The 27,475-nt window shown below is 38.0% G+C and overlaps 1 protein-coding gene across 1 annotated transcript; it reads right to left on the bottom strand.

Annotated features, from left to right (window-relative positions):
* Positions 1-17,688: 17,688 nt before the first annotated feature.
* LOC123249890 (olfactory receptor-like protein OLF3) lies at positions 17,689-18,624 on the bottom strand. Its single transcript, XM_044678987.1, has one exon. It carries the CDS (start codon positions 18,622-18,624, stop codon positions 17,689-17,691), a length of 936 nt encoding a protein of 311 aa, XP_044534922.1.
* Positions 18,625-27,475: the final 8,851 nt, after the last annotated feature.

Genomic DNA, 27,475 nt, shown 5'->3' with positions numbered 1-27,475 from the left:
TGGAGAAGTCACTTAACCTGTCTACCTCCCTTTTTCTCACCTGAAATAGAGATAACAATAGCACCTACTTCCCAGGGTTGTTAAAAAGAAAAAATAAGATTTCATTTAAGTGCTTTTGCAGATCAAACCTTAATGTGCTATTTAAATGTTAGCTATAATGATGATGATGTTATTCTCAGAAATAATAATCATATTTGATGCATATTAACCCATTTGAGTTTTATAAGACCATGATGCAACAGCAACTATAGGTGGTATCTCCATTATATGGGGGAAATGGAGCTTTAAAAAGTTTTGCAGCAATTAAGTCCAAGGTAGGTTTCAAATTCATGTTTTCCTGACTTTGTCTAGTATTCCTTTTACTAAATTGCGCTGTTTACCTCATAAGGTACCCATTCATGATTAATGAATGGCTCCTTCAGATGACCTGGACGGCCCCTGTGTTGCTAAGGAGTGGTACTAGGGAGGAGGTTTTAGGTGTATTAAGCAATGGAGGAACTCTGGGAATAGCTAGAACACAGCTCTACAGAAAGCAGAGACCTCTCGGAAATATGCTGCTCTGACTAATTACCAGGTAGTAATAAAGGATTTTTTGTTTGTTTTTTTAACTAGACATTACTGGAAAACCTGAAGTGCAAAGAAAATACAAGGCAGATATCCACAAATGCTTTGTTAAAAGGCCATGAAAGCAGTGCCGAGAGTATTTAGCTTGTCAAATGTAAGATCAAAGAGGGGAAAGAAGGACTGTAAACTCTAGTCAGAATATGTAAATGCTTTAATACCTCTGCAAGAAGCATACCATGCATAATATACTGGGTGGACTAGAATGCTTGGCAGAAAGCAAGGACCTTATTATAGAATTTGTGTCTCAACGATTAGGTGGACAGAGATAACTAAAAGATTCTGGTGCTTCTTAATTATAAAGACTATTGCAGGGAGCAGCTGGGTAGCTCAGTGGATTGAGAGCCAGGCCTAGAGATGGGAGGTCCTAAGTTCAAATCTGGCCTCAGACACATCCCAGCTGTGTGACCTTGGGCAAGTCACTTAACACCCATTGTCTAGCCCTTACCACTCTTCTGCCTTGAAACCAAAAATACAGTATTGATTCTAAGATGGAAGGTAAGGGTTGAAAAAGAAAAAGACTATTGGAAAAATTAACAGAGGCGAGAGGAGAGGAAAACATTGTGAGCATTATAAGCACCGAATGACATAAACAGTCATCATAGGTCAGAAACAGATGAAAAATCAGACCACAAAGTGCTCTGGAATTTACATGAGTGGAAATTCCATAGTTAGATAATAAAATGATAACAGGTATGGCAACCTGACCAGGATAATGAGGCTGCTCTCAACATGCTAAATGAGATTGGGGAGGCTAGAAAATTAGATTAGGTACCAGCTCCCTCTCTGGACCTGTTTATGTGAATAACACCCACTCTGAGCAAAGCATTCTATGAGCCACTGAGGATATAAAAATGAAACAATTTCAGAACTGTTGTAAACTGATAAATGCCAACAGTTTATTTCTCCTAAAGGGATATGGTGTACTGTACCCAGATAAGTGAGTACAAATTATAGACAAAGTAACAACAGGATGATTTCTAGAGGAAGAGAGTATTAAAAATAATAAATAAATACATAAAAAACATCAAATGGTGGGATCAGGAAGCCTTTTGGAGGAGATGGAAATTGAACTACACTCTAAGAGAAATTTGAATTCAAGCAATCCCATTTCCACTCCTTAAGCCTCAGTTTTATCATCTGTATAATGAAAGGTTTTGGTTCAAGTTTCTCTAAGTTCCTTTCCAACTGGAAGCTTCCATAAGCCCATGCTTCTCAAAACTTCAGCTACCGTTGGCCTCTTCTCTCTCATTTCCCATGTCACATCACCAAATTCTGCATATTCTTATCTTGTATTGTCACTTGTCCTTGTCCCTTCCTTACAGTTTTTATTCCTGCCAAACCCAGTCCAATCCAGCCCATTTTTACCTCATACCTCTTCTCTCTTCTTTTCAAACAATCCCACATATTTGGAAGAGAAATGTTGCTTTATATTATCACTGAACAGGGACTCCAAAACCTTCAATTGCTTCCTGTTGTCTACAGAATAAAGACTAAATGGCATACCAAGAATCCATGCCCTCTATTAGCTAGTCAGGACTCCCTTTCTGTTTCATCCATGGTTCTCTCCAACAAGAAAAAGAACTCTCATCTCCAGCCAGAGTACTATGTTCATGGTGTACATGCTTGTCTCCTGCCTGTGACATTTTCCCACCTCCTCTCTGCTTGTAGTGTGGTTTGTCATTTCCTTCGCCAATTCATTTTACAGTAACATGGGGAAATTGAGACAAGTGGGGTTAAGTGACTTGTTCAGGGTCACACAGATAGTTAACGTCCCTCTACTTTATGCCTTGCATGTATAATAGGTACCTGATAAATAAATAAATGCTTGTCTAATTGTATCATATGTATGAAAGTTGGAGAGTGACAGGTTTCAGATTAAGCTGAAGAAAGCTTTTTAATTATTAGAGCTTTCCCAGAATGCAATGAAATGTCTTAGGATGTAGCAAATTCCCTATCTCTATAGGTCTTTAAGCCAGAGCTAGGTGATCCTTATTTGAGGATAACGTGGAACAGATTCCCATTTAAGTATGGGTTGAACCAGATGATATCTGAGGTTCCTGTCAGCTCTTAGAATCTGTGACTGAAGCGCCTCAAGCTTTTGGGGGTACTACCTTGGACTGTTCCTGGAGAGAAGACAAAGAGATATGGATTAGACAACAACACATTCGAGTTCATAACTGGTTGGAGGGTCAGAATCAAAAAGCAGTTTTTAATGATTCAATATCAATCATTCAATAACAATTACTTACCTACTATGTGCTAAGTGCCGGGGTATACACAAAGAGACAAAATACAGTCCCTGCCCTCAAGGAGCTTACAATGTAATGGGAGAGATAATATGTAAACAAATATGAAAGAACGATATCCACATCCAGAGAAAGAACTGTGGGAGCAGAAACGCAGAAGAAAAACATATGATCGATCACATGGTTTGATGGGGATGCGATTGGGGTTTTGATGTTAAAGGATCACTCTAATGCAAATATGAATAACATGGAAATAGGTTTTGAACAATGATACACGTATAACCCAGTGAAACTGCTTGTCAGGTCCAGGAGGGGGTAGAGCAGAGGGGAGGAAGAGAACATGAATCATGTAACCATGGAAAAATATTCTAAATCAATTAAAAATATATAATACAAAGCAAGTTATATAGAGCTTGCTGGAAGGTAATGCTAACAAAATGAATGACAGAGTCCAAAAGGATCTTAAAAGGCTGGGGCATTGTGTTCAGCTGTGGGCTACATTTGACACCTAGTTTTTCAAGGACTAGATGGCCCTCCCTCTCTCAGATTCTATGATTATTTGAGTCTGTAATCCTTTGATTTCCCAGCTGGAGCCCTCTCCCAATCTGGACTTGCCACTTGTGGCTTCTCTACAGAGAGCTTAGATGTCATTGGCTGATTTCTCCACTTCACTGCCATTGTCCTGTTTCTGTTAAGTTTGCTTAGGACCCCTATGGTCTGTGGCATCTCCACTGCCAAAAAATCATTTGCTTTTCATCAGTTGAATTGTAGCTGCTCAGTGGCTTCTTCTTGGCATAAAAGAAGTTGTAACTCTTTAGGTAGATAACTTGTAGCCCACATAATAGATTGGTTCTTTTTTGAATCATAGCCAGGGCCACCCCAGGCAGCCCAGCAAGAGTCCATCAGTTCAAATCTGGATTGTTTGCTTCTCTCAGTGGCAAATCCTTCCATCCTATTTAGGTTGGGGTGAATAGGCAGTGTCATAATAGGAAGAGAATTGGCTTTCGCATCAAAAGACCCGAGTTCAAAGCCAAAATCCAATGCTTAACAACTTGTATAATTTAGATAAGAGCTCTCTGAGCTTCAGTTTCCTCATATATAAAATGAAGAGGTTGGACTAGATGACCTTGAACAATTCCTTCTATCTCTGAGGCTATTATCCTACATCCTTGGTAGCTAGCAGGAGAGCCAAGCATGTTACATTCATACTTTACCTAACAAGACTGGAAGGGGCAGGATGGAATTGGTTGTCTTTGTCTTGCATTTTCTGAAGCTATACTGTTACCCAACAAAACGTGTCCCCATCCCCAACTTCTTTGCATCACTACCTCTTTATTCAGTGCCACCATAGGCACACCCTTTTGGGGATGTTCTCTGAGTATGGCTTCAAGAATAATTCTCCATTATTCTTCTAGTTATAGTAAATTGTCTTGTTAGCAATACTTGGGCTGGTCTTTGTGAGTGCATCAATAAATACTTTATGACAGAGAGCAAAGATTATGTCCAGGCAGACTATTTGCAAGTTACATAATACAAGTCATCTCTTTAATATTCATATGATAAAGTCCTTCCTTTAACACTATTTTTAACATGGAAATTTTTAGGTTTACCTTTTTTCAAACGATGCTTCTTCTTTTCACCTTAATTTCACAAGGCCCCCCCACACCCCAATAATCTTCAATTTCTTGGTTTGGGGAGCAAGTAAGAAATAGAATTTTTTTCTTCCTTCACATACATGGGAAGAAATTATTCTGTTTTTTTTTAATCAGATCACATTTTATGTTTTTACCTAAATCTTGCCCGGTTCAAAAGGCTGTTATATGAAGGAGGGACTTGCTTGGCATGATGTCTAGCTAGAAGGCAGTCTGTATCATTTATGCTACGTCACATCTCATCTTAATTGCACAAACTAGCAAGAATCTCATACTTCATTTTACCAATGTTTAAAGTCCCCTCACATTTATCCCAAACATTAATTCAAGGGCAAGAGGTACATGGAGTCCTTATTTACTACCTTAAAAGCAAATGGGCAAATTTATCAACCCTATCACTAGAATGAAGAATCCTTCATTCCAGGGATGATATAATTTTTCCACATTGGATTCTGACTTCTTGGCATTTTATACATGTCAGGCCCTTAATAAATGTTTTTTTAATTGAATCTGGCTTCATGATGACCTTTAGGATTGTATTAAAGTATTCTTATTTATTTCTAAGTGATGGATTGGTTTAGGGACTGACTCCTTAACACTTGATTCTCGTGATGTAATAGAAATGGGGTATGCCTTATACTCCAGTCTTTTCAAGTATACCCTGGCCAAGTTCAAGGTTATAGTTTTATTACTTTTAGTCAAAGATAAAGGCCAAAAGTTTAAAAGACCAAAGATGTATAAAGCTTATTGGAAACTGGGCAAAATGAATAACAGAGTGGTTTATAAAGTTCACACTGTCTGATTCTTTTAAAAAGGGGCATAAAATATTTGTTATATGGATTCTGGTTTTCTTTTTCAAGGGGGGCATGCAGGAGGGATAAGAGGTTTTTGTTGTTGTTATTGTTTGAAAGAATTCAAAAATAAATAAGATGGAGCAGAAAAGTTCCATTGAAGAGAAAATATTCCCCCCCCCCCCACCCCGGCATGGAACTCTAAAAGGAATTCATCACGTGGATCTTAATATGAGGGACATTAGTTTACAGCAGACAGTATCTTCAAATGTGGCTTTGCAAAAACAACAACAAAAAACACAATCCAGGAATGTTAGTCAAATATATGTTTCTTAAATCAGTCTTCAAAGTTGAGGGCATAGCTTACATGTTAACTTGGGGAAGGCATTTCTGTGGGGAGCTAAGATGATATAGCAGAGGCACATAGCTGACTTAATACAGGGATAGAGCTTAGAGCTTAGAAATGCGGAGGAATGTAGAGTTAATAGGTGTTTTACTCTGCCTCTTTCAAGTAGCTACAGACTTTTGGCATGTACTGGGCCATAGTCAGTTCACAGCTGAATTCTCTGAGTGCCTGAAATGCCATATTCTGTTATGTTGATTCAACTGGCTCCGATTCTAGATGTAGAAGGAGGTAGCAGAGAATAGTGTTATGGAAAGAGCACCATGTCTGATGATCAAAATACCTGGGTTTAAAATGCTGGTTCTGCTTCTTACAACTTCTATGACCATGGGCAAACCACTTACTATCTGGGGGCCTCAGTTTCCTTGTGTGTAAAATAAAAGAGTTTAGCTAAATACTCTCTAAGGTTTTTCTTCTAGTTCTAAATTTAAGGTAGTATCCTGTCCTCATGAAGCTTCATCTGGTATATACCTTATATATGACCTCCTGTGATGTTAATGTTCTCTCCCTTTTCAAGTCTCTTTGCATTTATTTGTATGTGGACATGTGTGGCAGAAAAGAAAGATGTGAATTTGTAGGACCAGGGTTCAAATCCCATCTCTATTATGACCTACTTCTGTGACCTTGGGCAAATTACTTAAACTCAGGGTTTGGTTTCAATGAGAGGATTGGATTAGGTGGCTTCTAAATTTCTTTCAACTTGAAATCTATGATATTTGATTATATTTTTCTGCCCTTCCCTTCCTCCCCAGTAGACTGTGAGCTCCTTAACATCAGGAACTGTTTTTTTGCTAACTTTGTGTGTGTGTGTGTGTGTGTGTGTGTGTGTGTGTGTGTGTGCGCGCACGTGCATGAGCATGCACTTCCAATGTTTAGCACAGTGCCTGGCACATAGTAGGCACTTAATAAATACTATTGACAGGGAAGCTAAATGGTTCAGTGGATTGAGAACCAGGACTAGGGATTTGAGGACCTGGGTTCAAATTTGACCTCAGACACTTCCTAGCAATGTGACCCTGGGCAACTCAACCCCAATCACCCAGCCTTTACTGCTCTTCTTCTGCCTTCTAAGGAACATTTAGTATTGATTCTAAGATAGAAAGTAAGGCTTTTTGTTTGTTTGTTTCTTTAATGCTATTGACTGATTAAAATGTAAGCTTTTTGTGAGGGAAGGTTCTTAGAAAATTTTAACCTTTGTAACCTGGGGCTTAGCCTAGTGCCTTGTGAAAAATAGGTCATGTGAATTCCCTCCTAATTTCCTTCCTATCTGCTTCAGCAAAGAAATGCACTAACTGCCTCTCTCTGATTACATTCCTATCCTCTAACCCTCCTATCTGATCTCTGGCTTAACCCTCACATTCTCCATACTTTCTCCAACATCCCAATCATAGATCAGTTGACAGCCACTGTAATTGGATTCAGATGAAGCCCCTTGCTGCCCTCTGCTGTTTATGGTAAAGCCCACAAGCTCTTGCCCTTTCCCAGTGAAGAAGACTCAGAAAGGAGAAATTAAAAGACATTGAATGCAATGGAATTGGCCATCCAATCTTTCACTGTAGAAAGTCGTGACTTGTCTGAATGTACCTGAAAGACATAACATAGGAAGTTTTTGTTTGCTTGTTTGTTTGAATGAATTTGGGCTTTCAAGACCAGATGAGATTTCTGGGAAACAATACATGTAGACAAGTAATGAATAATTGTGATTATGGCCTAATGATGATTAGAATTGTGAAATAAAATTGGTTGCTTATTCATCGACATAGAATACAACTTCAGAAATTTGCTAGTCATGGGAACCTAGGTTGCATTTTATAGGGGAAAGTTTGCAATATTTGGAATCAGACAACCTAGTTTCAAATCTTGACTCTATCATTATCTATCTGACATGGAAAAAGTTATTCGGCCTCCCTTGGCTCCAGTTTCCTCAGCTGGAAAATAAAAATATTGGGCTTGATGAAGTTTGAACTCTCCTCCAGCTCTAAATATGTGACCCAGTGAGCCTAAGGTACTTCCCTATGTAAAATCAGAGTGCTAAATGTAAGCGCTCCTGAATGCTTCTAGACAAGAGGTTCTTAATGTGGGTATATATAAACTTTTTTTTTAGCATTTGAAAAGTATTTTATTTTTATTTTTTTAATTTATTTTAAAGTATTTTTTTCCATGATTACATGATTCATGTTTTTTCCCTCCCCTTTTCCCTTCCCTCTCCCAGAGCCAAGAAGCAGTTCCACTAGGTTTTATATATATAACTCAATACCTATTTCCATATTATTATGAATTTGTTTTTAAAAATATTTTCACAACTATTTCCATATACTTGGTTTCCTTTGTTGTCATTGTTCAACCCATCCAACTTTTCATGAGCTGGAATTGTCTGGCAAAGATACTTGACTGAGCTGTTGGTCATTTCCTTCTCCAGCTCATTTTAAAGATGAGGAAACTGAGGAAAACAGGATAAATGACTTGCCCACGGTTATATGGCTAATCAGGATTCAAGATCACATTTGAACTAAGATGAGTCTTCCTGATTCCAGGCCTGACATTCCATCCACTGACCTTACAAAGGTTTACTTTGTGATTTTGTATGTTTTGTTTTATGTACTTAAAACCATTTTTTTCCGAGAAAGTGTCAGTAGTATTCACCAGATTGCCATAGTGGTCCAAGACAAGACAAAAAGGTTAAGAACTCTTATTATAAATATATGATCCTACTGATGTACCTCAGACCCTTCCCTAGGAATTATCTGCTAAGTGTTTGAGATATTCAATATTATTTACAGTTCCAGACTCATGAGCTTTATACAGGCAGTTTCTGACATGAAAGTATTTTTGTTTTTTGAGAATTTTTCCTGGCCTGTTAGATGCATTCCATCCCTTGTCAAGAGTCTATCATTTCTGTAGTTTAAACTGTGGTGCAAAAATCCTATTGTCAGAATTGCCTTCACTTAACCTCTGCAGCAGTTTCCCACCTTTAAAAATAGTCATATTAGAGGGCAGCTGGGAGGCTCAGTGGGTTGAGAGTCAGGTCTAGAGATGGGAGGTCCTAGGTTCAAAGCCTAGTTGTTGTGACCCTGGGCAAGTCACCTGACCCCCATTGCCTAGCCCTTACTACTCTTCTGTCTTGGAGTCAGTATTCCAAGAATTGATTCCAAGAGGGAAGGGAAGGGTTTTAATAAAATAAAATGGTCATATTAATAGTACCAACCTCCTAGGATTGTTGTGAAGAACAAATAAAGTAAAATCTCTAAAAAGCTTTGCAAATTGTAAAGCATTATATAAATGCTAACTATTGTTATATAGCACTTAAAGGTTTACAAATTTCTTTATAGTTGTTAACTCATTAGATCCTCACAACAATCTTAGGAGAATGATGCTATCATTACCCTCATTTTTCAGATGAAGAAACTGAGACAGACAGAGGTCAAGCAACTTATCAGGATCACACAGCTAGAAAATATCTGAGGCTGGATTTGAACTTAGGTCTATCCTGATTCTAGATCTAATGTTCGTTCTCTATACTTCCCTAGATTCTACTCCTCTGCCCTCACTTCAGAACTGAGGTATAATTTATTTAGGAGATAGAAGCATATAAAACATAAGGACCTAAGATGAAATCTACTTAGCTAATATTTACCTACCTTATTTCTCCTTGGAGGGCAGCTAGATAGCACAGGAGATAGAACACTGGGCTTGGAGTCAGGAAGAACCTGCTTTCAAATGTAGCCTCAGACATTTACTAGCTGTGTGATAGTGGATAAGTTACTTAACCCTGTTTGCCTCAGTTTCCTCATCTGTAAAATGAACTGGAGAAGGAAATGACAAACTATACCAATATCTTAGTCAAGAAAACCCCACAAGGGATCATGAAGAGTCAGTAGCAACTGAAACAATTGAACAACCATAATCTCTCTGTGGCACTTCTCTCTAGATATCACCTGCTATACTGTACAATTTTCCACGCCCTTCCTATGATGTGGTCAGCAGAACTGAACACTGTCGTACAGCTGTGATCTCAGTAAATAAAGTACAGTGGGTCTAGCACATCTCCGGAGGCTAAATACTTCCATCTTATCAGTAAAATATTCCTTATGCATCCCTGGAAACTAGAGCCTCTTGACTCCACATCTGGTCGAGGCAATGTAGGGGGAAACATTGGATTTCTTCAGCAGGTAGACATGACTAAATTCAATCATATTGACATCTACATATCTCGTTGCAATATGCCGTTGATTTCCAGCCCCTTACCTCTATTTCCCTGGATGCTAAGTTCTGTGACTGCCTTCCACTTGAATATTTCTGGTGATGGGCAGTTCACCACCTCAGGAAGCAGTCTCTTCCATTGTTGAGTAGTTCTAGTTTTTGGAAACATTTTATTATACCATGCTGCAACTGACTTCTCTGTAACTTCCCTCTATTTGTTATGGTACATTGGATACAGAATTGAATATAAATTTAACTTTCTATCGCCTTCTAGTGGCAGCTCTTTTATCCTGAGCAAGCCTCACTTATTTCACAGCATAGCTGTGTGGTCACAATGTCTTTTGTAGTGAAACGGATTTCTCTTCAATTGAGGATGCGTTCTTACAAAAAAAGGAACTTGTCAAAAAAATAATATTATCCTTTAAAAAAATAGTCAATCCCATCATATAATTCACTTTGTTTTTTGGAGAAAATGCCTACCAGCAAAAATGGAGGAGATACTATTCTATGAGAAAGGACATTTTGTCAGTACAAACAAGATGACTGCCCTGGGGCAATTGCTGTCCTTTTCCTAGCAAAAATCTAACTTGGGACCTGGATGCTGAAAGTAATTTACTAAATATAATGGCTTCTTTGTGGTTATCTACATAAGTGCTGAAAACATGGTAGAAGAGGAAGAAGTGATAGCTTTGATCATTTAAAACCCATTTTTAACAACATCAATTATCATAGGAGGCCATACAGTGTAGTGGAAAGAATACTACCACTAGAGTTAAAGGACCTGAGTTCAAATTCTACTTCTGAGGTAATTGCTTATGTGACCTTTGGATTGCAATTATCTTCTCTTGTAAAATAAGATTAGACTAGTTGACTTGTGAAGTTAGCTCTAAATTATGATAACTTCAAAATAATTAATATTTATTTATCCTCTACTATATTGGGGAAAGGGAAGAAAAGGAGGTAGTTATGTTTATTATTAGGTAGGACATAAGCAAACATTCCTATTCTCTGAGCAAACAGTCCAGAAAGGAAATTCTTTTGTCTTCAGTGGAATAGAGAAAGAAGGCTTCAGATTGAAATTGTATCATGAATACATGACACTTGATTAATTGAGCATTGATTTCCTGTGATTTACCATTGATGGCAATCATAAGCTATTTGTGTATCTCAACTCTTCTGTCACTTTGTGTCTGTCTTTACCATTATGTTCTATATTGTTTTATGGCTATTTGCATTTTTCACATCTTTTCTATTAGCCCATTTTCGGGCAGTACACAACACATAGTAGGCTTTTGCTTACCATGTACATACTATTATGTGAGGAACTAAAGATACAAAGACAAAAAAACCCCTCTCTTCCCTTTAGAGCTTCACAATACTCCTGTGGGATATTAAAGAGAAGATAATTTGGAAAAAGGAGAGAACACTAATTAGGGAGATAAAAGGAAACTTGATGTCAGAGTAGTTTCTTGGTCTGAGTCCTAAGGATTTTAATTTCAGTCCTAAACAACAACTTGACCAAATGCGTGAAGATAAGAGGTGGAATGGCAGGAGCTAGTTTTATAATGAAGTGGCCAGTTTGCAGAAATATCTTTGTGTCTATGTGTGCATGTATTCATATACGCATATACTTATTTGTATATAAAATATGTGGACCTATATGAAATAAGGATGGAAATGTAGGTTGGAGATAGGCCATGGAGGATCTGAACTATCAGCCTGAGTAATTTGTATTTGATCTTAGAGGCAAAATAGAATTACTGAAAAATTTTTATGAGGGGAGTAATATGGGCAGACTTTTGATACAGGATGATAATTTATTAGCTACATTGTGAATCAATTAGAAAAGGGAGAGTTTGGAAGAAGAAAAATAGGGGGTAACTAGGTGGCTCACTGGATTGAGAGCCAGGCCTAGAGATGGGACATCCTGGGTTCAAATCTGGTCTCAGACCCTTTGTAGCTGTGTGACCCTGGACAAGTCACTTAATCCCCTTTGCCTAGCCCTAATCACTCTTCTGCCTAGAAAAAATAACCATATACAGTATTGATTCTAAGACTGAAGGTAAGGGTTTTAAAAAGTGAAGGAGAAAGAGTAGGATGAGGAGGACGAGGAGGACTAGGTGGAGGAGGAAGAGAAGAAGAAGGAAGAGAAGCAGAAGAGGGAGAAGGAGAAGGAAAAGGAGGAGGAGAAGGAGGAGGAGGAGAAGGAGAAGAAGGAAGAAGAGGGGGAGGAGAAGGAGAAGAAGGAGGAGAAGGAAGAGAAGAAGAAGGAGAAGAAGAAGGAAAAGAAGACGGAGAAGAAGTATCACACATGTCAGTAGTGCATAAATCATAGGCGTTTATCACAGTACTCAAAGCAGGGAAAGCCCACAGCCTTAAATTTAATGAGGGCATGGTGAGGGGATAAGTGTGGGGAAAGACAAAGGAAGGATATAGCCAAAGAGGTCTGATGTAATGATCTTCTGGCCAAGGCAGGAAGAACAGGAAAGAAGAGAAAGATATCATTAATGATCCTTTATTTTTTTAGAAAAATTTGCTATGGTTACATGATTCATGTTCTTACTTTACCCTTCCCCTCCCTAGCTCCCCCCCCCCCATAACCAACATGCATTTCCACTGGTTTTAAAATGTGTCATCTATCAAGACCTATTTCCATATTATTGATAGTTGCATTGGTGTGGTCGTTTCGGGTCTACATCCACAATCATGTCTGCATTAATCCATGTGTTCAAGCAGTTATTTTTTTTCTGTGTTTCCTCTCCTGTAGTTCTTCCTCCAAATGTAGGTAGCGTTCTTTTCCATAAATCCCTCAGAATTGTCCTGGGTCTTTGCATTGCTGTTAGTACAGAAGTCATTTACATTCGATTCTCCAATCGATAAATGGGCAAGGGATATGAATAGGCAATTTTCAGATAAAGAAATCAAAATTATCAATAAGCACATGAGAAAATGTTCTAAATCTCTAATAATTAGAGAAATGCAAATCAAAACAACTCTGAGGTATCAACTCACACCTAGCAGATTGGCTAAAATGACAGCAGGGGAGAATAATGAATGTTGGAGAGGATGTGACAAAATTGGGACATTAATGCATTTCTGGTGGAGTTGTGAATTGTTCCAACCATTCTGGAGGGCAATTTGGAACTATGCCCAAAGAGCGTGAAAAGAATGCCTTCCCTTTGATCCAGCCATACCATTGCTGGGTTTGTATCCCAAAGAGGTCATAGATAAAAAGACTTGTACAAAAATGTTTATAGCCATGCTTTTTGTGGTGGCAAAAAACTGGAAAATGAGGGGATGCCCTTCAATTGGGGAATGGGTGAACAAATTGTGGTATATGCTGGTGATGGAATACTATTGTGCTCAAAGGAATAATAAACTGGAGGAATTCCATGTGAACTGGAAAGACCTTCAGGAAATGATGCAGAGTGAAAGGAGCAGAGCCAAAAGAACATTATACATAGAGACTGATACACTGTGGTAAAATCGAATATAATGGACTTTATTTCTTTTGACAAACTATATATTATAATTTTATTTTTGAGAAAAAAATTTTTCCATGGTTACATGATTCATGTTCTTACTCTCTCCTCCCACCACCCCTCCCCATAGCTGACATGCATTTCCACTGGTTTCTTCATGTGTCATTGATCAAGACCTATTTCCATATTATTGATAGTTGCATTGGTGCGGTCATTTCAAGTCTACATCCCCAATCACATCCGCATCAACCCATGTATTCAAGCAATTGTTTTTCTTCTGTGTTTCTACTCCTGTACGTCTTCCTCTGAATGTGGGTAGCATTCTTTTCCATAAATCCCTCAGAATTGTCCTGGGTCATTGCATTGCTGTTAGTACAGAAGTCCATTACATTCATTTTACCACAGTGTATTGGTCTCTGTGTATAATGTTCTCCTGGTTCTGCTCCTTTCACTCTGCATCAATTCCTGGAGGTCTTTTCAGTTCACATGGAATTTCTCCAGTTTATTATTCCTTTGAGATCAATAGTATTGCATCACCAACAGATACCACAATTTGTTCAGCCATTCCCCAATTGAAGGACATTCTCTCATTTTCCAGTTTTTTGCCACCACAAAAAGCACAGCTATAAATATTTTTGTACACGTCTTTTTCCTTATGATCTCTTTGGGGTAAAATCCAAGCAGTGCTATGCCTGGATCAAAGGGCAGGCAATCTTTTAGCACTCTTTGGGCATAGTTCCAAATTGCCATTCACAATGGTTGGATCAATTCACAACTCCACTAACAGTGCATTATTGTCCCAATTTTGCCACATCCCTTCCAACATTCATTACTCTCCCCTGCTGTCATTTTAGCCAATCTGCTAGATGTGAGGTGATACCTCAGAGTTGTTTTGATTTGCATTTCTCTAATTATTAGAGATTTAGAACACTTTCTCATGTGCTTATTGATAGTTTTGATTTCTTTATCTGAAAATTGCCTATTCATGTCCCTTGCCCATTTATCAATTGGGGAATGGCTTGATTTTTTTGTACAATTGATTTAGCTCCTTGTATATTCGAGTAATTAGACCTTTGTCAGAGTTTTTTTGTATAAAGATTTTTTCCCAGTTTGTTGTTTCCCTTCTGATTTTGGTTGCATTGTTTTTTTTTGTACAAAACCTTTTTAATTTAATGTAATCAATATTATTTATTTTACATTTTGTAATTTTTTCCAATTCTTGCTTGGTTTAAAATCTTTCCTTTCCCAGAGATATGATAAGCATATTATTCTGTGTTCACCAAATTTTCTTATAGTTTCCTTCTTTATATTCAAGGCATTCACCCATTCTGAATTTATCTTGGAGTAGGGTGTGAGATGTTGATCTAAACCTAATCTCTCCAATATTGTTTTCCAATTTTCCCAGCAGTTTTTGTCAAATAGTGGACTTTTGTCCCAAAAGTTGGGCTCTTTGGGTTTATTATACACTGTCTTACTGACGTGACTTATCCCAAGTCTATTCCACTGATCATCCCTTCTGTCTCTTAGCCCGTACCATATTGTTTTGATGACCACTGCTTTATATTATAGTTTAATATCTGGCACTGCTAGGCCACCTTCCTTCACGTTTTTTTTTCATTATTTCCCTTGATATTCTTAATCTTTTGTTCTTCTAAATGAACTTTGTTATAGTTTTTTCTAATTCAGTAAAAAAAGTTTCTTGGTAGTTTGATAGCTATGGCACTAAATAAGTAAATTAATTTGGGTAGAATGGTCATTTTTATTATCTTACCTTGTCCTACCCAGGAGTAATCAATGTTTTTCCAATTGTTTAGATCTAGTTTTAATTGTTTGGAAATTGATGTCCAGGACAGCTACAGGTCTATCACTACACAGTAACTCAATGAGGGAGCAAATGTAATCAGTTTTATTAAGGAGAGATCAGGTTTTGGCACAACCAATTGATTTCCAGAGCAGTAAATAGCAATTCTGGTGCCCAGAACAATTATACTGTATGGTTGTTTTCTAGTTAAAAATATTTTTTCCTGACTAACTAATTTCTACATTTCTGGGAGAATGAAAATTCTGTGAAAATAAAAAATATAACAAGTTGTAAAACTTCATAATTTAAAATTTGAGTGCTATAGGAAAAAGAAATAGTCATCCCACTCTAATTAGGGTTCTGTTGGTTTCAGATCTCAGATATCACAGGCAAGAAGTAGCAAAAAAATGGATGGTAAATCATATGGAGAAATAAAATACAAGTTGTGAAAGTTTCAAGAATTGACAGTAACAGGAAACAACCTGATATAAATGAATCATATAGGTCTCAGCACAAAACAAATTATTTTGGACTATTTCTAAGGGATAAAAATTAAATTAACATGTATGGGAACTGGATTAACAGGAATCTGTGCTGACCATGTTATCATTGTTATCACTGATTTAAATAAAGTATGGATGGCATGCTTACTAAGTCTGCAGATGACAATAATATGAGGGATAGTCAGATGTTGGATTACAGATTAGAGGTCAAAAAATATCTTGGCAAGCTAGAACTTTGGCCTTACTATAAAAAAAAATGATAGAGAAAAATATAAATTCTTTTTTTTAAACCCTTACCTTCCATCTTAGAATTAATACATTGTATTGATTACAAGGCAGAAGAGAGGTAAGGGCTAGGCAATGAGGGTTAAGTGATTTGCCCAGGGTCACACAACTAGGAAACATCTGAGGTCAAATTTGAACCCAGGACCTCCCATCTCTGGGTCTGGATCTCAATTCACTGAGCCACCCAGCTGCCCTCCAAAATATAAATTCTTAAACAAGTTTTAAAAATCAGTTTACAAATACAAGCTATATTTATAATATAAGGCAAAGGCATGACTAAGCAGCAGTTCATTAGCAAAAGACCTATGGTTTTCATGAACTAGATACTCAGTATGAGTAAATAATGTGAAAGGACAGTCAAAAAAAAAAAGGACTCAAACTGTATTAAGAGAACAAAAATGTCTAGAATGAAGAAAGGTGAATGTTCCCCTATTTTCTGCTGTGCTCACCACATTTAGAGATTTATGTTTAGTTCCTAAGTGCCACATTTTAGAAAAGATATAGATAACTGGAGAGCACACAAAGAAGATGCTGAACAACCTTGAGATCATGCCATATAATCCAGGCTGAAAGAAGTTGAGCTATTTAGTGTCAGCTACCTTGTAGAAAGGATTGTAATTCTGGTATAGGGTGGAGTATATGGATTCTCAAGGCCCTCTAGCTCTAACATATTCTGATTCTGTGACCCAATCTAATACCCAGGGGTGCCCCCTATAAGATTTAGAATCAAATATGGGTATACAGAAGGCCTTAGTGTACACATAAGATGACATCTGTGAAGAGGAAATCTTTGTCTACCTTCCCCATCAACAAAGGTGAAGGGATCTCTGCAGGGCACATAAAATTTATTCCTATCCCCTACCCTTTGTCAGCATTTGATGTTCAGGTGCTGCCATAGCAACCCCCCAAGACCTTGACTTTTCCTCCTTCTGAAATGAAAGAGAACATATGAAAGGCAGTAACCACCATCGGGTACCAAATAGGTAAAACTCTTCTTTGTGGTGGCAAAAAATTGGAAAATTAGGGTGTGTCCATTGATTGGGGAATGGCTGAACAAATTGTGGTATCTGATGGTGATGGAATACTATTGAGCTCAAAGGAATAATAAACTGGAGAAATTCCATGTGAACTGGAAAGACCTCCAGGAATTGATGCAGAGCGAAAGGAGCAGAACTTTCAGAAGACCATTGTACCCAGAGACAGAAACACTGGCACAGTCGAATGTAATGGACTCCTCTACTAGCAACAATGCAATGACCCAGGACAATTCTGAGGGACTCATGAGAAAAGAGCTATCCACATCCAGAGAAAGAACTGTGGGAGTAGAAACACAGAAGAAAAACAATTGCTTGATCTCATGGCTTGATGGGGATATGATCATGGATATAGATTCTAAATGATCACTCTAATGCAAATATTAATAACATGGAAATAGGTTTTGAACAATGATACATGTAAAACCCATTTGAATTGCATGTTGGCTATGGGAGGGGGGAGGGAGAAGGGGACAAAAAGAACATGAAACATATAACCATGGAAAAATATTCTTAATTAATTAATTAATTGATTAATTGATTAAAAATAAAAATAGAGCTCTATAGTGAAAAAGTAGAGTACACTTGCATTATTTCTTATCTTTTCTTTCCTGTGACTGAAGGGCAGGGTGGAGTAGAGGAAAACAATGGGCAGATATTGGAATTTTCATGTTTCTTCAGAGAATCTTCCCAGGGCTCTTCTCAGAGCACCCATTACTTCCTTGTTCCTCAGGCTATAGATCATAGGATTGAGCATAGGGGCCACTGTCGTATAGAATAAGGCAAGCATTTTTTCATTTTCTGCTGAGGAGTTGGACTGGGGCTTCATGTAGGTGAAGATACTAGCCCCAAAGCAAAGGGAGACCACAGTGAGATGGGAGGCACAGGTCCCAAAGGCTTTGCGACGTCCCTGAGCAGAACGGATACGCAGAATGGCTCTAACAATCTGGGCATAGGAAAACAGGACCAGGGAACAGGGTAACATGAGTACCACAAAGCCTGAGAAGGCCACCATGATCTTGTTGAAGGAAATGTCCACACAGGCCAAGCGCACCACTGCTAGGGTCTCACAGGCAAAGTGATTGATAGCATCCTTACAGAGTGGAAGTCTAAAGGTAATGATTGTCTCCATGAGTGAGTTCAGGAATCCAGCAGCACAACAGGCAGCAGCCAGAGCAATGCAGAGTCCACCATGCATGATGACTGTGTAATGTAGGGGATAGCACACTGCCACGTAACGGTCATATGCCATTGCTCCTAGTAGGAAGAACTCAGTCCCACCCAATGCCAGTGTGATATAGAGCTGAACCACACAGCTGTAGAATGGGATGGACTTCCTTGAAGATAGAAAGTGAATAAGCATTTGTGGAACAGTGCTATTCATATAGCAGATATCCACAAAGGACAGGATGCTAAGGAAGAAGTACATGGGGGTGTGAAGTCGGATGTCTATCCTGATCAGGTGGATGATAAGGAAGTTTCCCAGCATAGTCACCATGTACATGGCCAGGAAGAGGGCAAAGAGGTAGATCTGAATCTTCCAGTCATTAGAGAGCCCTAAGAGGATGAACTCATTTATCCATGTCTGGTTATAATGGGCCATGTGTTAGTTCTATCAGAGTGGAAGCAATATAATGAAGTGCTGATGCTTTGATTCTAGAAGAAAAGATATTTTCTTGTAAATTATCAACAGACTGTACTCACATCCCTCCAGAAAAAAAAAAAGGACTCACATTTACATGTTTTAGCTTAAAAACCCAATCTGAGTAATATGAAATGATTACCCTTATAATACCACCCTGAGAAAGAAGATAAAGCAGAAAACTGGGGCTCTGAGATTTTAATGACTTTCCAAGTTCTCAATACTAACTAGCATTCATTCAAGCAGAAGAAGGGAAACTGGTTTTGTTTTCACCATTGACATTTTAAAATGTATATTTCTGAAATCTTACCCAAGTCCTTTTTGCCCCAGGGTGCCATTTTCATATCCTCTCCCTTTTCCCCCTTGTAATCCTATCTTCTCTACCACATTCTCCTCAAGCTAAACATCTAGAAATCCCAGTAGAACATCTCTTTGCCACCCAAATCACTTCATACTATTCTCCTTATGTTAAGTAAGAATCTGAAAGTCTGCTTCTCCATCCTGCCTCCAAGAAATTTTTAAAAATCCATTGCATCAAGAAAACACAAAATATACACAAAGAAGACTCACAGAAAAGGTAGACAATATGCAGATTACTAAGAAAAATCAAGGAAGAATGGAAAATGAGTGGAATAGAATGGGTAAGAAAGGAGAGGGGGGCATAGAAAAGGGTAACAGAATATATGAATAATAAAGTAAGATAAGTAAAGTATGAATGTAGCCAGAAGAGGAGTAAGCAGGAGAAAAGACAGGAAAGATCAGAAAGTGAGACTTTTGGGGGAAAGGAAGAAAAATGAGAAATCAAAGAAATGTTTCCATTAAAAAGGCAAAAGCAAAAAGAGGAGATGAAGGAGTCAAAAGAGACTGGTAGGAGAAAAATTAGAAAAGTCAAGCCCCTGACCACAATCCCTAAGTAATTTTATATTTTGCTAATATATCTGGTAGTAAGAACTAATATTTATTTAGTGTTTTATATTCCTCCAAAGCTTTCTTCATGACTATCCTATGAGGGTTATAGCGCAGATGTTATTACCCCAATTTTGTAATGTGATATAGTAGAAAAGGCCATGGCCTTAGCCAGAAGACTTGGGTTTAAATGTATTAGTTTGTGATCTTGGAAAATTCACTGTCTTCTCTTTAAAATAGTTATAGGAGAGTAATAATACATGCTCTTGGTGGCTTAATGGGTAAAGGACCAGCCTAGGGGACTGCAATACCTGATTGAACTCCTACAGAGAACACATTTTAGCTGTGTGACCACAGGGATACCCAACATCACTTAACCTTCTAGTGCCTAAGGCAATGCTCTAATGCTGGGCTTCTTAATCTGTGTGTGTGTGTGTGTGTGTGTGTGTGTGTGATGGACCCCCTTCCAAAATGGTGTTTTAAAGGTATGAAATAAAATCCATGCAACTAAAAAAGAAACCAAATATTGAAAGACTCAAGAATTTTTTTTAACCCTTACCTTTCATCTTGGAACCAATACTATGTATTGGTTCTAAGACAGAAAAGTGGTAAGGGCTAGGCAATGGGGGTTAAGTAACTTACCCAGGGTCACTCGGTTAGGAAGTATCTGAGGTCAGATTTGAACCCAGGACGTCCTGTCGTTGGTCCTGACTCTCAATCCATTGAACCACCCAGCTGCTCCTGACACTTACGAATTTTTTTAAAAGTCATGCACTGTGGATGCATCTATCTGGAACTAGGCTAGTTAAGGGTCTTTTATTATCGCAAGATCTCTTCCCAGTGGCAGGTTTAATGTCTGTCTGCATGGAAAGGGGAATGATCTTCCCTCACATAGAGTAGCTGAACTCTTGACTTTATGGTTGTCTCACCAAAACTCACACAAATGCCTTTAACTGAATTTGTTAACAAATCATCAAAAACAATGTGAAAGGGGCAGCTGGGTGGCTCAGTGGACTGAGAGCCAGGCCTAGAGATGGGAGGTCCTGGGTTCAAATCTGGGACCTCAAATACTTCATAACTGTGTGATCCTGGGCATATCACTTAACCCCCATTGCCCAGCCCTTACCATTCTTCTGCCTTGGAACCAATACACTCTGTTGATTTGAAGGTAAGGATTTTTATTTTTTATTATTTTTTTTATTTTTATTTTAAACCCTTAACTTCTGTGTACTGGCTTCTAGGCAGAAAAGTGGTAAGGGTGGGCAATGGGGGTCAAATGACCTGCCCAGGATCACACAGCTGGGAAGTGTCTGAGGCCAGATTTGAACCTAGAACCTCCCATCTCTAAGCCTGAAGGTAAGGATTTTTTTAAAAAAAGCAATATGAAGATGAATGTAGGTAGGAACTAGGGAACTGAGAGAAGGAGATAAGAGCAAAGGATGGAGGGAGTAAGAAGATACAACAAACAACTAATCCATCACAGGCTTTGAACCTGAAAAGAAGCTATGAATGCTTGGCTGGTCAGTTTCTTTGGATACAACCATCTCCTTATCACAGTCTTTCCTTCTGTTCCTCTTTCTGCTTGGCTACTTTTGATTTCAGTCTCTTCTGAATTTGCTTCTCTTTCTTTTCTTAGCATGGCAATGTGTGTGCGTGTCTCTGTGTGTATGGCATCACGGTACTAGCCATAGATAAGTCATTTAACAAAAAGTTATTAGTGAATTTATGCACAAATGAAATAAACTAAAGTGAAAGATATGAGAGCTCTCGAAAAAAATGTAGATGGTATATAAGAATAAGATATAATCAGTATTATAATGAACATTATAATAAAGCACATTCCAGGATCTGATTATAAAATATTTCTTTTGTGTATGGATCTATGCCTTGCATAGTGACAGACCTAAGGATAGATGACAGGATCACAAACAGAGCTAGAATTAACCTTCGGGGCCACTTAGTTTAATACTCTCATTTTGTGGATGAGTAAACTAAGGACCAGAGAGTATATGTGATTGGCCCAACGCCAGGCAGGGAACACACAGCAGAGGCTGAATTTGACCCCAGATTCTCTGACTCTAAACCCAGTGCTCTTCCCACTACATCATAGGTTTGTGAAGGTTGGTTTGGGGGTTGCATGGCCATATTTACTTTTTGAAACAATTTTGTATCAGCCTTACAGTTTATCCCACGATCTTTCTTTTGGGTTATGTGGTTCCCATCGCCACTAATTGGGTCTGAAGAGCCTGATTAGTGCTAGGAGAACAGGAGATGAGAGGGAACGAGGAAGACGTATTTATTCTGATTTTGCAATTTATCAACCCCCATAAGAAGGTTATGATTTGAAATGAGGTTTAAAATATTCTTTCCATTTTCACTCTGACCACGCTTTTTCTAAGACGTCACAGTTCCTTCTGTATCTTGTCTCTCTTCACGACCCTGGAGGACATAAAACTAATAGCAGAGAGGCAAATATCTATTTGGAAAAAGGACAGATTTCACAATAATTAGAATTATCCAAAAGTGAAGTGGGCTGACTTGGAAAAGAGTGCACTTTCCCTTACTAAAGGTCGATAAGCAAAGGGTGGATGCCCACTTCTGGGGTTTGTTACAAGGAAGACTCCGTGCATTGAACTAGAGGTCTTCTAACAAGAGATCTCTTCTAAATAAGATTTTGAAATAAAAAATCAACATTACTCACAAGCTTCTATATTACTGAAGCATGACTAGGTGAAGGAATGCCAAGGAAACAAGCACCCTGCCAACATCTTCTTCCTTAAAAGGGAACACTTTCACTTCGTCATTTAGGGGGTCACTGCTGAAGTGCGATATTACAGTCCAGAGCTGTTCCCTTTATTCACTCGATGCACAGCAAAGGCAGGTTTTGCCCAGAGTTAGAAAAAGGCAAGTAAATTCTTTGTGGAAGCCAGCCTTCCAATTGCATCATTTAGGAAGGAGCCAGGCTGACAGTTATCCCGGATACCCACTGCAGGAGTGAGGAGGTCCTGTTTTGTCCCCTGCTGAGAGTCTTCCAAGTTGGTGGAGCCCCCACATTGGCTACTTTTCTCCTGCTCTTCCCAGAATCTGCCTTGGGCAGCACCGCAGCACTCTCATTCTTTTAGAACTAGCTATCCAATGTGTCACTTGTCTCTCTGGTTACCAAACTCAGAAGTTTTAAAGCCAGAAGGAGCCAATGGATTCAGAAAGCCTGCTTCCACAATAAACACTCCTTAGTCATGAAGGCTCACAGCCATGTGAAGAATGCAGGAAAACAAATGACTCACCTCCAGTGCAGGAAGCCATCTTTTGCATGGGAAGGAAGGGCAGGACTGAACAAAGTATGGGGCTTGAAACAAGAACAGACAACTTTTTTTGACCTCAGGGATGAAATCTCAGGTGGCCAATTATTATTATTATTAATATTTTGCTTGTTAAGTTCCTGTTATTTCTTCTCCCAGTATATTCAGTCACTTTCCCTCACCCAAAGATCTCACTTGAATTTCAGACTTTCCAAATTTAGTATTTGCTTTCTCTGTCTCAGAAGCAGCTGCCTAACCTCAGCTCATTAGTGGGCATTCCCCAAAGTTCCAGTGGCACCGCCCTCAGATATTTGTATCATTTTTGCAATGGGATAAGCATACTTTTGTGAAGGAATGTATGTGACCCCAATTCAATTGAAGTCAACATTTATGAATCAACTAATCACCAAACAAGAAACTTGTGAAAATATATTTGGATGAAAAACAGTTCCTGCCTCCTTTATGGAATGCAGAAAAAATGATACAAACAAACATTTACTATCAAAGAAGTATTATAGTGAATAATAAAATACAAGGGTCATGGCTGGGAGGGTAGGTGGTTTCCAACTTGGAAGGATCTGGTTAATCAAGAAAACTCTTTCTAAAGAGATTACATTTCCACTTTAGCATTAAAAAAAAAAAAGATTGTACAGTAGAAGAGAGGGGAACATTTTCAGGAACAAGGAATGGTACGACACTTATGTTATCTGCATCATAGGGTTGTTACCCAAAAAATGTTTTAAAATTCTTAAAGTGCTATGTTATCATCAGCTCTTATTTTCATTAAGATCCTATCAGGATTAATACAATCATTCTGGAGAGCAAACTGGAACCATATCCAAAGGGTCATAAAACTATACATACTCTATGACCCAGCAATACCACTTCTATGTCTGTATCCCAAAGAGAACAAAGATAGGGGGAAAGAACTCATCTGTACAAAAGTATTTATATTAGTTCTTTTTGTGGTGGCAAAGAATGTCCATCAATTGGGGAATGACTGAACAAGTTGTCGTATGTGCTTGTAATGGAATACTATTTTGCCATAAGAAATGACAAACAAGATGATCACCAAAAACAAAACAAAACAAACAAACAAAAAAAACAACCTGAAAAGATTTATATGAACAGATGCAAAGTGATGTGAGATGATTCAGGAGAACATTGTACACAGCAACAATAGTGAATGATGGCAAACTGTGAATGACTTTATTATCAACAAGACAAGGATATAGAACAACTCCAAGAGACTAATGACCAGAAAGGATATCTACCACCATAGAAGGAACAGATGGGGTCTGAATGCAGATTGAAACACACCATTCTTCACTTTATTTCCTCCATGAATTTTTCTCTAGTGCAAACAATATGTGTCTTCTTTCACAACATGATAAACAAAGAAATATGCATTAAATGATAATATATGTACAACCTATATCATATTACCTGCTTTCTTAGGGGGGGGGGAAGGAGTAGGAGGAACGAAAAGAACATGGATGGCAAAATATCAGAAAATGAATATTAAGAAATTGTGTTGACATGTGATATGGGGGGGGGAATTTTACATATATATATATATATGTATGTATATATGTATGTATGTATATATGCTCTTACCTTGAATCTTAGAATCAATACTGTGTGTTGGTTCTAAGGCAGAAGAGCAGTAAGGGCTAGGCAATGGGGGTTAAGTGACTTGCCCAGGATCACACAGCTAGGAAATATTTGGCACCAAATTTGAACCCAGGACCTCCTGTCTCTAGCCACTGCGTTACCCAGCTGCCCCTGGAAATAATATTTTTAAAAAGATCCTAGCCAGGATTCTATAACTTCCAAAGGAAAATGCTACTTTTCTTTTTTCCTTTTCTCATTAGGAACCAATGATATTGATAGTTGACAAGGACAGTGTTTAAACTAATGGCTTTCATGTTCTATTAATCTTTACAAAACACTGTGAAGTAGGAAGAACTATTCTAGTGGAAATAGTGCTATTATGAGGTCAGGAAGTCTGGATTCAAATTCTGGCTCTACCTCTTTTGACTTTTATGATTTTGAGAGAAAAACTTAGTGATGTGGTTTTGTTTTGTCAGATAATAAACTTTATAAAAATAATACTTGAAGTATTGGACATTAATTTAAATCTTACAATGCACTGTACCACCTGGCTGCCTCTCTGGCATCAATACATAGTAATGTGTATATATAATTTAAGGTTAGAAAGGTGCCTTTCGGGCATTTTTTATAACTTGTTAGACTGAACTGACTCTGGAAATTACATTCTCTGGTACATCTTTGAATCTTCTTATGAAGGAATACCTTCATTTCATATTGAATGAAAATTCAAGAGACTATCAAATCAAGGAGTACAGATGTTGGCAATATATTCATGGTACACATCTTGACAGGTGATGTATTTATGCTGGAGGTACTATAGATGAGACCTGGGCATTCTAAGATACTCCCATGCCAGTGATAGGGCAGATTCCAAGCAGTGTGCCCAGAGAAAGAACTAAGACCAGGATCTGGCTGAGCAGAAGGGGTCAGCCAAAGACCAGAAAGATAGTAGTTCACATTTCTAAGAATGAGGTCCAGGGCTAAGAAGTGAATATTGTGAGTCTAGAGCAGTGGTTCCCAAACTTTTTTGGCCTACCGCCCCCTTTCCAGAAAAAATATTACTTAGCACCCCCTGGAAATTATGAAACTATTTATTGAACTCAGAATAGAATGTAACACCAAAAAAAATGTGGCCATCACTGCTTCCCTGGATCACTGCAGCACCCACCAGGGGGCGGTGGCCCCCACTTTGGGAATCACTGCTCTAGAGAAACAAGACCAAGTTTAGAGAAGTCATTTAGGGCAATAAAAATCAAGTGAGTATCATAAATGTAAGTAAAGAGTTCAGATACCAGGAGATTAGCAAATTAGCAAGACTTGCATTGGTAAACAGGAAAAATAGCCAACTGTTATCCAAAGGTAGAGCCTGTTGATCTCTTCTCTCTTTTCTACTTCCTAATAGGTTGCTGCCACCTCCTCCCTCCCCCAAAATGGACCAGGGGACACAGGTGTATATATTTTAAGTCACAGAGCGCTAGGGTCCCCAGGTGTAGCTGACTAGCAATTAAAACAGGGAAAGGCAGGAAAGGAATGGGGGGGGGGGTGAGAATTTGAAAAGGAGCATGGCTAAATAAGAAAGACAAGTACAGTTCCTGCCAAAATGATTTCCTAAGGAGAAAGAACTCAGAAAGCAAACAAAAGAGAAAAGTTTCAAAGAAAAGTAAACTTAGGTGAGAGTAAAGATTTCTCTCTCTCTCTCTCTCTCTCTCTCTCTCTCTCTCTCTCTCTCTCTCTCTCTCTCATACACACACACAAATATATACACTAGTTTTAAGTGGGATGAAATGGTAAAGCAAAGAACAATTTCAAAATAAGTTTAATGTATCAGGAAATTGACTTTTTGTTTTATTAGATTGCTTTATAATATCTTATTTAAAATATTAAAGAAAGTTTGGCCAGTTATATGCCTGTATATCTGTTTATAAATAACTGTAATATATGTCACTGTGGCTTACTGTACCAAAAAGGAAGATACACAGACCAAAAACCATTCTTATATATTTTATAGTGATGAAAGATAGACATATGAATTGGAAATTGCTGCTTTCTGTTTTCTTTTTTTCCTTTTAGTCTGAGAGAGGGGAGTGGGAAGTACTGACTCCATTTCTATTCCTTTGGTGTGTGCACAAAATGAGGTATTGATGAAAGAATCAGAAAAGATCAGCTAGACTTTCTTGGATAATGTGTAGCAGAACATATATTTAGAGGTATATAATTAAGAGCATGTGATTTGACTGTGTCTACTATTTATGTAATATTTTTTATTAAAGCAAAATATAACCTTTAAGATGTTTCTCAAAAAACATGTCTTCCACATGTTATTTTGAAATTAGAAAAAATTCAATGACATGCATAGAAGTAAGAGGAATTTGGTATCAGGGGATTTCAATCCAATTCTCTGCTAAGTATCTCTTTCCTTTTAGACAGAAATACAATCTAGAATCATAGAATAGTACTAGTTACTCCCTATATTAAAAAAAAACCAACTTAGTTCATAGTTAATCTCTTCAAGTTAAAATTCATAAGCTCACAATTCCTCTGCATTTCTTCCTCAAAAGAACAAGCTATTGGGGGCAGCTGGGTAGCGCAGTGGATTGAGAGCCAGGCCTAGAGATGGGAGGTTGTAGGTTCAAATCTGACCTCAGACACTTCCCAGTTGTGTGACCCTGGGCAAGTCACTTGACCCCCATTGCCTACCCTTACCACTCTTCCACCTATAAGTCAATATACAGAAGTTAAGGGTTTAAAATGAAAAAAAAAATTAAAAAAAAAGTTAATGATGTTCTATGTTATATATTCATTTACAAGAATTTTATAACATGTTCAAATAGCTATATAATATGATTTTTTCTAATAAACAAATACTGTGTATTAAAAATTATAAAGGGTGCATTCTAGGAAGTGGCAGAATAGGTCAGAAGATTCCCCCATTCTCCAAATTTTCCCATAAATGTTTTAAATTATTGCTTCTGAGTATTCTTTAAAATGGCAAG

This window comes from Gracilinanus agilis, chromosome 5 (assembly GCF_016433145.1).
Source record: "Gracilinanus agilis isolate LMUSP501 chromosome 5, AgileGrace, whole genome shotgun sequence".
NCBI classification, from domain to species: domain Eukaryota; kingdom Metazoa; phylum Chordata; class Mammalia; order Didelphimorphia; family Didelphidae; genus Gracilinanus; species Gracilinanus agilis.
Note: the sequence above shows the minus strand (reverse complement) of the source record. Positions and strands in the feature narration are given on the sequence as shown.